Raw genomic sequence first — 16,620 nt, 5'->3', positions numbered from 1 at the left:
ATCAAGAAAGTTTAACTCAACCAAAAAATGTTTACCTTTTCTGAAGTTTAGTTTAAAAAACAACAACTTTATTTCCTAAAAGCAAGAGTTGTATGAGCTACATGTTGAGTTTAAGTGCTTGAAAGCAATGCAAAGGTTGATTTATTGAACAGCCAGCAAAAGTAAACAACTATATTTTCATAGTTATCAGGTATTGCATGCATCAGTATTGCACCTTTAGTGAGACTGGTGTAAATCAAGACAATGAGAAAACACAATATGTCATCCTTTTGAGATTATTTTTTTGTATCTCTTGGGGTTTTTACAATAACAAGGGGACAAAGTAAGAAATACTTAAAAATTTCCGCCCACAAATGTAGAAATAAGGCCTGGTCTGTATTCAGCTGTGAACTTTTTCAGTTACAACAAAACATGTTAATGTGGGAAGATTTATTTTTCAAACAAGATCAAAGTCTCATGGTTACACTAATCAGCTGTTTTTACTCATGTTACCTAATGAGAATACTGAAATCAATGATGACTGATGGTGATGACGTACTTCAGCAGCATACCGACGAGAGCCAAGTGTTTGGTATCAGCAAATTTCTCAAATATAGTGTTCATGTATTTGTGTTTGACATATCATCTACACTTTAAAGGCCATTTCAATTGGCAAATCTCAAGCTCTAACTCAAGCAAGTAAAATAAATATATTTGTTTTTTCCATGCTGTACAACTTAGCCACTTTGGAGTAAACTTGCAAACACAAAGCGCTTCAAGTCTTGGTAACAAGGTCAGACAGGACTCCTGATTATATGTTTACAAAGAAATGGGATAATAACTACGCAGTGCCTAAAGGATGTAGTCTATTTCTGAGTACAGAGAGTCTGTCAGGTCCTCCTCACTTGAGTCCTCTCCTTTGAGGCACATGGACCCTCGCCTGTCAAAAACATGCAGGAAAGCTTCATTATCCAAGATTCATTTGAAAGTAATCATATCCTCAATCATAAGTTAAAGTGCAGGGCCCTCACCCCAGATGCTGGCAGTGGAGGTCTCCTGCACAGGGGCAGTGTTTCCTGGGCCCCTCATTCTGGATGTCCCATGACAGCAGCGCCATCAAGTGGTTAGAGGCTGAAAAGCAGCGTTCACGCTCAATGGGCTTGGCAGAGCAGACAGGGAAGAGCAGGGCTGAAAACACATTAAAAAACACATTATCAGTGATAGAATGGTGACCCTAAGCTTTAACTGTGCTGTGTGCAGTGGTGTACCTTTATGGAAAGCACAGCAGAGGTCAGGGCTGCAGTCAGTCTCGGATTTACAGGTGCTGCCAGCTTCTCCTTTTGTTGCATTTTGACTGCATTGTCCCCACATACACAGCTGCTCACCACAGCACTCCTCATCTCTAGTACAAGGCTGAGTAAAAGAAAAGAACAGTTTTCATAAACTTAACGTTTGAAACAAACTTCAGCAGATGGACAACATCAGCAGTACAAATCCATGGTTTGACGAAGCTGAAACTCATATTTCCCTCAGCAACAAATCTGTGGATATCTTTTTCATTCAAATACGAAGAGGTTAGCTGTTCAACTTCATCTCACTTGTTCCTTTTCCCACATACCCTTTATAAATAATTTATCTTTTGAAAAACAAGTGTTTGCTGGTTATTTCTGTGCAAAGTTTTCCAATGCAGCACTTAAGACAATACACAGCTCTGTCCTCTGAATATTTATTGTCCTTGTAGACGGTGCCCTTGTTTGGCTAGCTGCCAGTAACTTTTTCTGTTTGCAGTACTTCTTACTCTACAGACCAAGCCCCATCCATCTAAAGGAGCCTCTACAGAATCATCTAAATGAGCAGAGGCTTGGATAAAAACAGAGAGTCTCTGGAAGAGTTTGTCATTATTAATATTCTTTTTGTCTCAGTTGTCCTTGGGAGTAGACAGACCATGGGCTCTTTTTTTTTAACCTTGACATGTCCTGACCATCATATGAAACTCAACACACTCTGGTTACACTTGTGGACACACTGCAATGCAGACAAAATGAAACCCCAGCTGCCAAGACATGAGTATGAGTGTATGTGAAAGCAAGGGACCCAGGAATGACACAATCTACGTAAAACTGAATAGTGCTTAATCTGTGTGAAAAAAAATAACAAAGATTCATTTACCACATCGGTTGCTTTGCAAGGCAGACACTTGGAGTTTTTTGTGTCAGGAAGGCAATACCTTCCCGTTCCACAGTCCTCATTAGTGATGCAACCCTAAAGACGAGGAGGAAGCTTTGAATAATCAAGCATTGATAGCATGAATGAACACTGCAGTTTATACCTATGTGTTGAATTTATATAGTTTACTAAATAAAATATGGCTAACAACTGTTGACATCAGTCATAGAAAGCCTAGAACTCTTTAAGACCAAACATTTTATTTGTACCTCATTAGACTAGAAGTCTTGTTCCTGAGTGGCCATACTGAAAAGTTGTTCATTTTGAGGGGTTTATCTTTAATGTATCTACACCGATCAAAGCATCAAGATGAAAAAACTTACAATACACAGAGGGTAATAATCTGAATAGTTATTTTTCTGAAGAAAATCAGGAGTGTGCTTTATCTGGTGTTGTTCTGATCATTTTTTTCAATGCACAATGACTGTGAATAACTTTGTGTATTAAGCTGTACTCTAGCCTCTATTGCAAAGTCTGAACCTAGAAGTGAGTCAAAGGTTTAAGCAGCAAAAACACATCATTTATTTATCATAGACTGTTCAGCCATCTGCGTATCAGCGGTTTTTTTTTTTTAACTTCGGTGTTACTTATAGCATATAATGCAGCACAGCTGAAATGAAGACACGAACACACTGCATTCAGCAGATATTTCACTGAGTCAGCAGCTATGGTGCTGCTGTCAGAAAAAAATTAAAACACTTTGGAAAAGGTCTGATGAAAAGTACAGGTGTTCAACCAAAGATATGGTTTTTAACTTGACCTTATGACAGCTGGGTAACAGTGCAAACTTACATGATCAATATTGTTCCCCAGCTCACTGGACTGGTCTGATGTTGTTATGTTGTTTGTCTCCTGTGACGTAAAGGTAGGACATCTGTAAAGTCACTCATCAACAAGGTAAACACATAGTGTCTTGATAAATCACAAATATTTAGAAGCCAACCTTATCTTCTAAGGTATGGACTGGTTCATTGTCAGTCTCTGTCTCTGTATCTGAGACAGTTTTGTTGTGAGGTCTTGAAGGAAGGTCATTGGAAAGAAGGCTGACACTTTCATTTTTCTGGAAGGAAAGGAGATAATCATAGTTAAATTTCAGATTAAAACAAATCCAGATTTCATATTAGAATTCCAGTTTCTTCTGCTTCTAATCCCAATATACTAATTCTCAAAAACATCTCATGACAGCAAAAAACATGGAACTACTCCAGAAGTGAGCAGTTAAATAATGCTATGTCATGTGGGCAGCTAGATGCTGACTGAGAGGTGCAACTGGCTGCCTACTTGGTGAAACGCATCCTCAGGCTTTAGCTGCGGATCCACCGGCAGCTGCTCCACTTCCACAAACATGCGGTCCTGCTCATTTTGTCCCAAGGCGGAATTATCCTCCAGAATATGATTGATTCCCGAGTTCACTATCTCAGGAAGAATCCCATTGCACACTGCTGTGAGAGCCAAAATGTGCAGGACGACTCGCATCATGATGCTGCTGCTGCTGCTGTCTGCTGCTGCTGCTGCACTCTGAGGTTGAGGGTGTGGCCGTGATGCTTCAAACAGCGTCACCACGGTTGATACTTTAACGTTACTGACCCGCTTTGCTCCGTATCAAAGGTAAACGCTGTTACTGCTGACTGCTCATAACTGCTTTAAACTTAAATATGTTTATAAAATCTAGAAACAACAACATATTATCTCAGTGCTCCAAAGACTTTTTTAGTTCATGTGCAGTTTAAAGTGTAATGTAGTGACAGTATTTGCATCCCTGGCTTCGTGTGAATTTTTACATCCGGGGTACTTCAGTAGGGGTCAAGGTAAGGACATGTCAGAGACAAAGGTCCAAGTTTAAGCAAAGTTAAATATTGCTGCAAGGTAAAGTAAAGTATTAGTATGTAGGCGTCCTGCTTGGCCTATAGATATTTAAGAGTAAAAGCACAACAATACAGTTAGGGAGTCTTTCTTTGCTCTTTGTCTGGGATGAGACAGGACTATTGAACTCAGAGATGTCCTCATCTACACAAAAAAGTTAGAGAGTCATTGTACCAAAAGCATAAATTTTTACTGGAAATATCTTATAAATTTAATTGTCTAAAAATCTGAATATTAAGACATGAGAATTTAATATTGTAAGACCTGCATAATTTCTCATCTCATCTCTGTTTTAATCTTTGAATTAAAAACAGATTTCTTTAAGAAATGTGCTGGATGGAAAGAGTCAAAACTTGAATAATTATTATAAATGATAAAAATGATAGTGTTTTTTTTAACAGAATATATATTACACGACATGTGAACCCCATGCCGGACCCAATTATAGGGCTCCAATGGGGCCTTACAGTAAGCCTTTTTTTTTTTTTTTTTTTTTTACCTGCCATTACTCAATATGCATGCAAGCATTTAAACTGTTGTTACAAAAGAATTGACTTTTGGTCAACTTTTGACACATTTTTTAAACGTATTTATAATAATAATAATAATAATAATAATAATAATTATTATTATTATTATTATTATTATTATAATAAGCCTATTATTATTATTATTATTATTGTTGTTGTTGTTGTTGTTGTTGTTGTTGTTGTTGTTGTTGTTGTTGTTGTTGCTGTTGTTGTTGTTAACCTACAGATACCTTTGTGTGACTGGGCCTTCTGCTTTAACTTGACCCCTCACAAATAGATTAGTTAAAAAACAGGGTTAAGTAGCAGATATCAGTAGCAAATCTCATCCTCGATTGGTATGGGTCAGAATACTTTTGTAAAGACAATTTAATCTTCAAGAAGTTTTTCTGGTTACAGTCAAATAAAAAAGGAGGAAGGTCTTCCTATTTGGTTGTCTTTAAAGCAGACGCCATTTGGCGTGTAGTTTCAGAGTCTGGCCACAGGATGGCGATATATGCTGCCACTGTATAAGGTCGTAACGTCTAGCCCATGCTTTGGGGCAGAGACCCCATGCAGTTTCTGCTGACACTTTACAAAATGTTTAATGTGTTGACTAATGTGTGGCGCCAGGGGTCATAATAGAAACAAGAATTTAAACTACATAAGTGTGTTTGGTAATATAATGGTGCAGCTTTTAACTAAAGCTCAAAGAAATCCCTGTCCCCATAACCTAAAGTTTCATAAAAGCTTTTACGCTGCTGTATTTTCAAAGGCTGTAATCCAACAAAATACTTTGCAACAATAAAACTCTGATCTCTTTTGTAATAAGGGAAATCTGTCTGTGGGTCACAATCGCAGGGTTTTATGAAACAGTAGGTGGTCGGTTTTAAGTGGTGCTTTTGCTCTTTGGCATGACAGATCGTCTGGATTACACAGCAGCCCCAGTAGCTGTTCAGGGATGTGTCCGAGTTTCGAGCCCCGCCCTCAAACACTGGACCCAGCTGCACAGACGCACACACACATACACACACACCGCTGCTGGGCTGTCAGACTAACTGAGGACCGACTTACTTCACACCACAGTCCTGGACTTTGTTTGACTGAAGACTTCAAAGAAAGAATACCGAGTTTGGAACTGGTTAAGAAACTCGGTGAGTTGTTCATTTCACACCCTGTAGTTTTATTTACCTTGTTATCATGTGGATGGCGTGTGGCTCAGACACCTGAAGAGCTGTTTTTAGAGTGTAACCTGTATTTCGGAGGGAGGCTGGAGCGCTCTGGTGTGAGAACTACTACTACTGTGAGAATTTATGAAACAGACTGAATAATATTGTTTAAATTAGCTCCCATGTAGCGACAATGTCCTTTAGTAAAGTGTCTCTGTCTTTAGACAGTTTTGTAACCACGTGCTTAATCTCGTGTTTTAATTGTTATCGCGGTGATCAAAAGCTGTCTAAACTGAGTCAGACATTTGGACCCGTCTCAGCTCTTGATTCAGTCAAAAGACTGATCAACCAGATTTCTTAATGCCATGACTTCTTATCTGTTGAGAGTCTATATCTCATTCAGAGCGGACTTGCAGATTTTTTTGTGTACTACAAAAGCAAAAAAGAGTGGAGTAGAAAATAGGGTTACAGTCATTCCTCTCTAAACCTTTCTCTTTGTTGTTTAAATCCCATCATTATCTGAAAGTGGTCCTGTCAGTACAAGTAAATGAACTTTGCCCAGTATTTGAATTCTTTTCTGACTCCACCTGCTCAGCAGCTTCCACACTGTAAATAGCCCTCAGCCTGTCTTTGGGGCTGCAGAGACACAAATTGCATAATAAAGAAAGGTGTGGTGGCAACAAGCTGAACTGCCAGACTACTGAAAGCTCAAAGAGTGCCAGAAACTACATGATAAAGTGGTTTTCAGCTGCTGATCAAATATGCAGCTGAACCTTTGATAAACTCTGTACTCTGCAGCAGGAGAGGCAGCCAAACAAGAAGTGATCATGAAAGAAATGACAGTACAACTGTTTAGTGAGGCTGAATGAACTCCTCAGGAGGAATCTTCTTCCCCATCTGTCACATTTCAACATACTGTTTGTCTGAGCCCTCTGTCTGCTGTGATTCATGCATCTCAAGATGATGCATGATGTGTTCAGCAACATTTTTAAGAGGGTCACTACAGTCATACAAACAGTGGTGGTTCTACTTCCTACTGCTGTGTGAGTAATCATTTCCTGTGTCTCTAGCAGATGTCCAGAATCCAGCAAAACCTTCTCTGTTAGACTTTAAAACTTTATAACAGGATCTGCCACTGAACTTGTTAACATCTAAACATACATATTGCCTCAGGTCTTTGTCCCAGACACTGAGAGTCTATGTGATTATGGAGAAACAGTGTCTTTTTGTATACATTCTACTGAAAACCACATTATTTTATTCCCTCTTTGCTGGAAACCCCCCTCTCCCTGTCTTTTTTATCACCCAGTCTGATTTACAATGTCAAAAGGTTTTGTTCCATGAGATGTATTTTTTTTTCTTGAAGATGCTCTCTTAGTGTCAAATGTTTCAGGGCTGATATCTGGACATACTCATTGGTTACAGGCTAAACCTTTCCTTTCAGCAAATACAGCTATTCTGGAGCTGAAACGGCTTAGAAACATCAAAAGATGTCAGGCACTTTGACTCAAACGTATCTAAGCTGTAGCTGACGCACCAAAGGGTTTCATAAACCTTTCAGCCTGCTGTCAACAGTGTTGTTAAAGCTTATGTAGGCTTAGATTGACACAACTGAGTCATGTTTTATATCAAGGTCTTGTTTGCTCATCTGTAAGAAACTGGTGCTGCAATAGCTTCTGTAATCTTATGCTGCTTTAACTGTCACATAATCAATCATCAGTCTTAGCTTCTTGCCTACACGTAAAGATACAATTAGCAAATGTGGTACATTAGTTCATACACTTGTTCCAGGGAAAAATAATAAAAAAACAAAACAAAACAAGAGGAAAAGATTCATAGACGACACAATTACATGGAAGAACGACTGAATGAATCAAAGAGTTGATACAACAGAGTAATTTAGCTATGTGAGGGCGTCATGCCCGGGATAAAAACAATGAAAACGTGTTTCGTGCAACCCTGAAGTTTGGGAGGTGGTGTAAACTTTCTCCTTCCTTTTCGTGACGTTTCCTTCCTTATTTCCACACCATTAAAAATGGACACTGGTGTGCAGATGCCAGCCTCACAAAGAGAGCTTGACTTCTAGAGAAGCTGCAGGTGGGGCATGTAGTTCCTTGTAGTAATGGGAAGAAAAAAAAGTTTGCGTCTGCATCCAAAAACTAGAACATTTATGCTGTTGCTAAGTGATTGCAAGATATGTTGGGAGATTGAAATAGTAACATACTTTAAGTGGAGTTACTGAAGCAGACTTTGCTGTGGTTAAATCACAGCAGGACATCATTAACACTTTCCATGTGGCAGGGACAGGAGTGCACTGAAAACAGCATATCTTTGTAACACCTTTAAGTGACAGAGATGGAATTTTACAGGGTGCAGCTCTCCCTCAAGCTTTGATCAGGACAGGAAACCAGACACACTCCACAGGAAGAGTTTGGACAGGAGGGAGCTCATGCACTGCGCTGGGATGAAATGCAAAATAATGTCTTATCTCTTCCTCAATACACTTCAGTATGAATCAGTTTTACAACCAAAACACTCCTGATGTGATTTTTCTGTCCCGTGTTGAGTTGAACTTTGTTTACCAGACTCAGTCTTGTTTACAGGCTCTTATTTACAGGTTGTAGTCCAGTTGATATCTTTCTGGGTCATGTGCTTTTTTCTTCTGCAACATGACACTTGTCTATTCTGAGCTTGGCTTTACTGATTGTTGGCTTACACATTGGCTATTATTGCCAGGCAGTAACACTACCATCTAAACCCTCACTGTGCCCCCTGTGATGTAGCTGAATGAGAGAGACTCACTCATCTTTGACCCTCAGTATCACAAATGTTGCCTTTCGGTTTGTATTTTGTATGCTCTGCACCAACTGCGTTAACTGCTCTTCCTGGCTAATTTTCTTTATTTTAGACGTGTTTACTACAAAACTAAGTGCAGACTTATTCACTGCATCACATGAGACTGCTAGTTAGCGTCAGAGCAAGTGTTCAAGTGAGTTGTTTGTGTCAGCAGCTGGCTTGGCGTAGCTTTGTGCTCACTGTGTCCGAATAAATCATTCTCCAAAAGGAGCCATGTGGTGAACACACCTCGTGGGCCAGACGGGCCTGCGGACAGCAGCCCCGAAGCCTCACTAGCCTGCTCGTGTTTGTTTTAATGAACACTTTGCTCTGGAGTTGACTGACAGTGTATCTACCTTGCTCACGACAGATCTTTTGTTTTGGCACAGCTGCCTGAACATGCAGCCAGATTTCAGAGAGCTGAGATAATACTGTGGATCTCTGGGGCCGGGTGAAGGGCAGAGCCGGCGTGCTGAGGTCCTCATGAGTGCACTGTTTTCTGAGGCACACAGCCCGCTTATCAGGCCTGTGGAGGGTTCCTTCCTGGTTTTCTTCGGTCCAGTCTGTAATTACTGAAGTTTTTTGGCAACACGACAGTATGTGCGTTTCCCAGCACTCCCAATGTTTTCCTTGTGTTGTCAGCTTCCTATTGTACTCTGATAGCCTGAAGCTATGTGCGCTGCAGAAACAAATGACGCTGGTCTGACACGTAGTTCAGTTTTCTTATGGTTTTTAATATTGGAGAAGCACTGTATGTCACTGACTGATTATATTCATTATTGAGCCATAAAACTGCAATGTTAAAAATTCAATCAAAACTCCAAACACAACTAAAAATAGCTCCTACCTTTAAATTTCACGACATAAACAGTCCACGCATTTGAGATTTTTCATCACTCTTAGCTAATAGTCAGTTACATAAGAGTGAAACAATGCGTGTGTTTGAGTTTCACAAGAAAATATGTGCTTAAAAGGGTTTCGTGCACATCATGATTCTCACTTTCGTCCTTTTTTTTCCACCCAGGTGTAACAGGTACATTTTTTACATTCCCAACATTCCCCCTCTATCTTATGGAAACTCATGTCCTGCCAAGTCTTTCACTCACACAGCAGTGCTACAGTATAGACACACTCAAATTGTAAAATCACCCCCCCATCCTGTTCGAGGTCCACTTTCCTCTTCGGGGAATTTGTGAATGGTTTAGTGAGATTCAGTAAAGTAATATAATACAGAAAGTATCAGGGAAAGAAGTGGTGAATTTACACTTTACCCAGCATACACATGGTACACCACTTTGTGGACTCTTGTCTGGTTTCTTAGAAAGCTTTAACTGCCCAATACTTATCCGATAGCTGCAGTGTATTTCATTCAACCAAATTGTTTTCTGACCTGACTTAAAAAACTGCACACTGTGAAACGCTTACTCCTCTGCAGCACCATGTAGTCTGGTCGTGATGTACGACGTGGGCGTGTGTATTCCCTCTGCTTTGTCTGTCATTAGCCGTATTTTTACAGTTTCTGTGGCTTCGCTCTGTCTGCCCACCAGTGACTTTCCATTCTGTCAGACCAAGATGGTGAAGTCATTGCACTCTGTCTGAGACAATGCAGTTTGAGGGTTGAGCGTTGACGTGGCTGTGAAGACAGTAAGTGGTACCTTTTCATTAGTCCTTACAGACCCCTGCAACAGATGGTTCCAATGATTCAGCTTTTTAAAAAAATCTTTTTTACCTCATTATTTGGACTGCGAAACGTGAAAGTATAAGTGTAGTCTACATGTCTTTATTTTGACTTTCCACCAAAGCATGAAAGGCTATTGAATACTGGCCAAACCGAAATGATTTCATCCTAAAATTAGCTGCTTTGAGGAAAGACAGCAAGAACAGCAGTTTGATTTCATCCAAGAACTAGATATTGATTAACTTTTGGCAAGATTGTACATCCTACTACCTCATACCAATGTTTGTAAAACTAAACCCTTGACAGAAATGAGTGCACAGAGGTTTTATAGAAGATATAATAAAGGGCACTAAACTCTCCACATACCCCATGGTAGAATACACAGCAATTTTCCCATCACAGTCTGCTGCCATGCATGAAAGATTAAAGCACCTGCATCATATATCATGCCTGTCTCAGTCATCCCTCATCACTCCCCACAATCAGAAAGTGGATTGGTCTGAAAAATAAACGGCATTGGTGGTCCTGTGACCGCTCGGATGGCGTAGCTGGTGAAAAGACTAGCTGGGTGTCTGGCTCATGCTGATGGAGCGGTTCAAAGCTCCTTTAGCCACGTGGCAAAGGAATGTCAGCTCACTGTTTTTGAGGCTGGATGTCTGCTTTGAAGGGCCTCAGGGGTCCACACTATTTACCAACAGGACAAGGGCTTTTTGAAGATACTGTTATGAGAATAACCTGTGTTTTCAGTCTGTTTTCCAGCCTAGATCTCCCTCTACTAGAATGTGAATCAGCAGCAGCAGCAACATGAAAACAGGATGCAAACACGCATACAAACAGGATCTTGTGCAAATTAAAATGCTAATTTTAGCAAAAAGACAAGTGCTGGGAGAAACATTCAAAGTCTCACCACATTCAAATCCAGCACAAAACTGTCGTGACTAATCTTCGCGTGCATTGGTGCACAGTCCTGGGCTGGTGATCTCTGGGAACAGTTTTATGGCGCAGTCACGTTGCCACCTGAGGCCCTGGGGTGGAGTGTGACAATAACAGTGGGTTACTGTGGGGGTCTGTCCTACCCAGCCTGACCTCTCCTCTAACCCTGCCCATCCCACTCCACGGGACATTAAAATATCAAAGCCAGACTTCTCCCAAAACTCACAGAAGCTGTGGTCTCCACCCGGGTGAGAGCTTACATTATTTGATGTAGAAACTCTCTTTGCTTTTTGCTTTGATGTCAAGTTATACAGCAGATTTTCTGACTTTGCTTTCAAAATACTGATGGTATTGATTCAAAAGAAAAAGGAAACTCTCTCATTTGATATAGCTCTATGTGAAACAGGCATGTGTTTTAGTAGCTGTGTCTCTTGGGCTCATATGTAAGCTTACTCAATACACATACCTCAGTCCACTGTGGATTATTCAGCATGCATACCCAATCAAAAGCCAATCCATCTCTGTAAGTGTGGGCTTTCATTTCATGACACTATTCTCACAGACCCCCTTTTGACTGCTGAAAACATTGTCTGGTTTTGAGCTGGAATGTAAAATACCACAAGACAAATACTTTTCTGCTCTACTCATCCATGGTCAGTGCTGCACGCCAGGAATGAAAGGTGCTTAACAAAAGCAAATGGTGGTTTTGTGAAATTCATTCATAGGAAAACCACTTTCTACGCACACTAGAGACCATGTATACAGTGTATAAAGTCAAACTTTATTTATACAAGAAGTTAACTTGTCTGCAGTGAAATTTGACTGTATTTGGATATAGGGACTTCATTGTCAGAAAAATGTTTTACCTCTTACAACTTACACTCATTCACAAAACACCACAGTTTAAACTAAGTGGGGATATCTTGTACCATTCCTGTGTACAAAGATTATTCCTTCTTGCTGTATATCTTGCATGTTATTTCAAAGTTCTTATCTGAGTGAAGCTTTTCTACCAACCTTGAAATGTTTGTGTTTTTGTTGAACCAGTAAGCACAATCTTAAACCACAAACTGCTCCTTTCATACGCTCCCATGGCTGTGCCTCCATAAAACCGGAGAAGTAAACATACTAAACAGCTGCGTGATGTAGAAAGACGAGCTCATTTGACTTTTTCTTTTTCTCTATTCATTCCAAGCCTTCTATCTTTTTAAAATGTGGGTGTAAACTCACTGTATCTCAGAATGGGAGTCAACTTCAGACAAGGTCTTAATGAGGACTGGCACGGAGGGTGCTACTGATAACTCAATAATCTTAGCTGTTGCCAAAAATCTGATATAAAGCAGCTGTTTTAACTTCAACAGTTCGTAATTCAGCACTTTCCTGTTTTGAACTATTTCAATGAATAAAATGATGCAAAAAAACAAAAGATTATGTGGAAATATCATTTACCGAAAGCCATCTGTGAGAGACTTTTCACCATGAGATGACGTCACTCTTATGTGTCTTTCCTCAGCAGACCGGGCATGATGGTGCGAGCCAAGTTGAGGGTGTAGCCACATCTGGCGGAGACTGCTAAAGTAAGCAGGAGCCTCAGCACACCGAGCCATCCACTGAAAGGAAGATGGGAGAGACGGAGGAGGAGAGGGATAATGTGGGGAAGCTGTTTGAGAACTTTGTTCAGGCCTCTACCTGTAAGGGGACTCTTCAGGCCTTTAATGTCCTCTGCAGACAGCTGGACTTGGATCCTGCAGACCACAGCACCTTCTACAGCAATCTGAAGGCCAGTGTCACATCCTGGAAGGCCAAAGCTCTGTGGAGTAAGCTGGACAAGAGGATGGCACATAAGGAATACAAGAAAGGCCAAGTCTGTGCTGGCACCAGGGTAAGTCTTGGAGAATCTTTTACAACTGCATATTTTGTCATAAAAATAATCACATATTGTTCACTGACGCCAGTTAAAACTACAAATTGTCAGGAAATAAAGGAAGAGATATGTGACTGGAGGGATTAGAGGGAAGCACTTTTCCCCTGTTATTTTCTTAGTCTACCAAATATATTTCAAATTACAACACAAATTTCACAGTCACAATGAAAGGCATTTTCAGCATTGATAAAAAAAATAATTTAAATCTTTGCATAAAGTTAACATTTTTCACAGAAGTCCCATTAAATAAATCATCTTACATGGTCTATGTGTTTGATTTTTAGGGTACTTTAGCATTCTAGTGAACTGCCCAACAGTGGCCTCTTTAAAACAGCAGCCAAGCACACATAATGTGTCTTATTCTCATTATTTATTACTTTGGAGTAGAATGAAACAGAACAGTATCAACTAGGGCTGAACAATTAATCTAAATGAAATAGAAATTGCAGCGTAATAGAATAAAATTTTCAAATTGCACAGACCTGAAAAGAATAAAGTAACTTGTACTTGTTTTGCCTTAAAACCAGCTAAGTCAATATGCTGTTTTTTTCTGGCAGGACTATTACACGTCTATGAGGCTTGAAGTTAAATCAATCTGTCAATTTTCTACTGTGATTATACTAGTTAGATAAAGATATGTTATTGGTATCAATTCATGCATGCATTCCTCTCATTTAATCCTGACATGTAGGCCTGGCTTATAGGATTGAATTGTTTATATGTTAACAGTCGTGTTGGTCATACAAAAGAACGATTTATTGGTTGTGTTTAGAGAATAACGCTGAAGACCAATTGCAATATTGGTAAAAAAAAAATCGCAATTAGATTATTTTCCAAAAATAGTTCAGCCCTAGTACTAACAACTGAACCACAGCCATACATTAAGTAGCCGTGACAAAAATTACAAACGGATAAGGATAACAGTTTAAGCTTTGATTTAAAATACAACAAACAAACCAAAATGTCAGAAGACTGTGAACATATTTTGTGGGAAATATCAATGGGCTCTGTCCTTGAACAACTTAAGTTGATAATTTGTGATTCAGGAAGTATCTTTGTGACTGAAACACTCACAGTTCCTATTTTGTTATGAACTATGTTCACTCTGTTCCTCCTTAGAACTGTTAAAGTACATTGGATAGTGCCATATCTGGAGCAATGTTATGGTCACTCCTTTAACTTCTCCTTTCCAGTGCCCTACACAGCCACTGAATTAACACTCACTCTTTCACTGCAAGGGCTCCAAATGTTCAGGACAGGAAATTAAAGGGATATACACTGATTTGCCCGGACTCTGCCCCCCAACTCATGGACAAATTCATACTGTTGCAGTCGGTGAACCCTACATGTCAACATACATTTTTAACCACACACACACACACACACACACACACACACACACACACACACACACACACACACACACACACACACACACACACACACACACACACACACACACACACACACTGAAAATACCTACAAATTAACTCCAGTAAATCAAAAAGAACAAGCCAAATAGGGCTCATAAATACATGAAACATTGGAGAGAATAACACAGACCTGCAGAAATACTACCTGACAGCTGTGCACTGCTTCATCTGATCCTGGAGCCAAATCATACAAACAATCCCACATTCAGAGAGCAAATCACAGACAGAGGAAATTCCTCAGATACATGCAATAAAAGTTCCATTGAGGAGATTTTCTGAAGGTGAATTATGTAGGCCTAGCTTAAATGGGAACAAAGAAATCATGTACGGATGTGTTTTCACGGTGGTGGAGGGAGCTTGGCAGTAAAGGTGATGAGGGAAAGCTCGAAACCCGGAGGAGTGTGATTACCTTTCAGGCATCAGCTGCAAGCAGCTTGAAAACGTGCTTTTATTGCACTGCGAGACAGACAGCATCACTCAGCAACTATGATTATTTGGCCTGAGTAACAACAGAGGGCGGGCTCAGCTCTTTACGGGCTCTTCCTCAAAGGTTGGAGCGAGGCCCAGCTTGTTATTAAAATGTGGTTTAAATGCTTCAGTGTGAGCTCAGTTTTACAGGTTTCTGTCTGACTGAAGCCAACACCAAAATAGGGAAAAGAAAGGATTTAGTAAGTGTGACGCTGTCAAACTTCTGAGCCAATAGTTTTGGCTCTGATTTCATTGTTCTCTGCAGGGATGTGATAAAGAGTATAAAGAGGAACTGTGAACACGGGTGGTAGCCAGATTTACTATTACTGAGAGTTTGTGTTTTCATCAGGAAGCTCAACATAAAATAGTTATATTTAAAAACAGCACAAGCTCGTTTTTAATCACTCAAAGCATGGACAATCTGTTTTCACTTGATAGCTAATATCTTCTCTCCCCCGGGAGAATCAAAAGGCAACGGTGACGACTCGTGTTTTTATGGCAGCTCAGCTCTGGAACAGTGACGCATGTGAAAGCACTCAGCACCTCGTCTTAGTGTCCCCGCTGTAGCAGCAACCTTTAAAGGATGTGATGTCATTTGTGGTTTATGGCTGCAGTGACACTGACATGCATCAACAGTGCCTTTGTTCCTCATGAAGGAAAAATCAAAAAACATAAAACAGCAAAGCTATCTTTCGTCAAAATCAAGAAAATATATTTATTTTTTATTCCATACGTTAACCAGAGCTCCACGACTATCTACTATAATCTACTATAACATTTGAGGGTTGTAATGTGATCTTATGCATCTAAGGGTGTTTATTTATTTTTTTGTGCTTTGGCTAAATTTTTTGACAAGGAAATTTGAACTCCCATCCCAGAGTGCAAAGTCCAAAAACATATTGTCAGATTCTGACTCTTGCTCGGCTCACTTGGCTCTTGTAAAGTCTGATTGACATTTTTCAGCATGTTCTTAAATTTTGTACTCCAGATGGTTGAGCAATCTACCAAATTTTTATGAATCCAAGCTCTAGTTTCCTTATGTCAAATTGGGATGCTGCGATAGTCCAGATCTCCATGTTTTAGGTGGAAAAAGTTCTGACGTACAGAATGGGTTCATCAGTGAGGCAACAGGTGATGGGTCACAGCAAGAGGGAGCTGTGAAACTGAGGTCATAGGGAGCGAGCAGAGAGGAAGCATGTGTTTCCTGATTCAGCAGAGCTGTCAGGTAAATGCTTCATATCTGGAATAATACATGAGCAAGTGGAAACAGGCTAAAACAAATAGATAAAAACAGATTATATAAGTGGATATGAAATGAGCACATTGCAGATGAACGTTTGAGTATCCTGCGTTAAGCTGCACAAATAGTAAAAGTTCAACATCACTCCATCTCTGTCTCCTGCTGCGTAATTTGTTGTCTTTACTCACCTTTTGTTGAGAGGAAAAAAGTACACAGCCATCTGGCAGGCTTGTTCAGACAGCTCCTCTACCACCTGTATGTGCTTCACGCCTGAAACTACCTCATACTCATAACCCCAGGCAACACATGATGACACATGGCTGTCCTCAGCACCCTTAGCCCCTATGAAGCTGCCACAGGTCAACC

At 40.1% G+C, this 16,620-nt stretch overlaps 2 protein-coding genes across 8 annotated transcripts in view; one reads left to right on the top strand and one right to left on the bottom strand.

Moving 5' to 3' along the window:
• Positions 1 to 89: 89 nt before the first annotated feature.
• Positions 90 to 3,740, bottom strand: dkk3a (dickkopf WNT signaling pathway inhibitor 3a). The gene is made up of 7 exons (XM_074666018.1): positions 3,487 to 3,740; positions 3,149 to 3,265; positions 2,998 to 3,057; positions 2,149 to 2,241; positions 1,248 to 1,392; positions 1,011 to 1,167; positions 90 to 919 (listed from the first exon to the last, which is right to left on the bottom strand). The coding sequence occupies exons 1-7, from the start codon at positions 3,682 to 3,684 to the stop codon at positions 832 to 834; spliced, it is 858 nt and encodes a 285-aa protein (XP_074522119.1). The 5' UTR covers positions 3,685 to 3,740; the 3' UTR covers positions 90 to 831.
• Positions 3,741 to 5,527: 1,787 nt separating this feature from the next.
• The window catches only part of mical2a (microtubule associated monooxygenase, calponin and LIM domain containing 2a), a 28,509-nt gene continuing 17,416 nt past the window's right edge, over positions 5,528 to 16,620 (top strand). For 3 of the 7 annotated variants that reach the window (XM_074666331.1, XM_074666332.1, XM_074666334.1), the window contains exons 1-2: positions 5,529 to 5,728; positions 12,706 to 13,071. In XM_074666331.1, the coding sequence (XP_074522432.1) occupies positions 12,811 to 13,071 (261 nt within the window). In that variant the 5' untranslated portion in view covers positions 5,529 to 5,728; positions 12,706 to 12,810. Of the gene's footprint in view, positions 5,729 to 12,702; positions 13,072 to 16,620 lie in introns of those variants that run through there. The other 4 variants (XM_074666330.1, XM_074666328.1, XM_074666329.1 and 1 more) reach the window with 3 other exon arrangements.

This window comes from Halichoeres trimaculatus, unplaced genomic scaffold (genome assembly GCF_033239565.1).
Source record: "Halichoeres trimaculatus isolate MK-OKI-2021-1 unplaced genomic scaffold, fHalTri1.1 fHalTri1_scaffold_3, whole genome shotgun sequence".
Lineage (NCBI taxonomy): Eukaryota > Metazoa > Chordata > Actinopteri > Labriformes > Labridae > Halichoeres > Halichoeres trimaculatus.
Note: the sequence above shows the minus strand (reverse complement) of the source record. Positions and strands in the feature narration are given on the sequence as shown.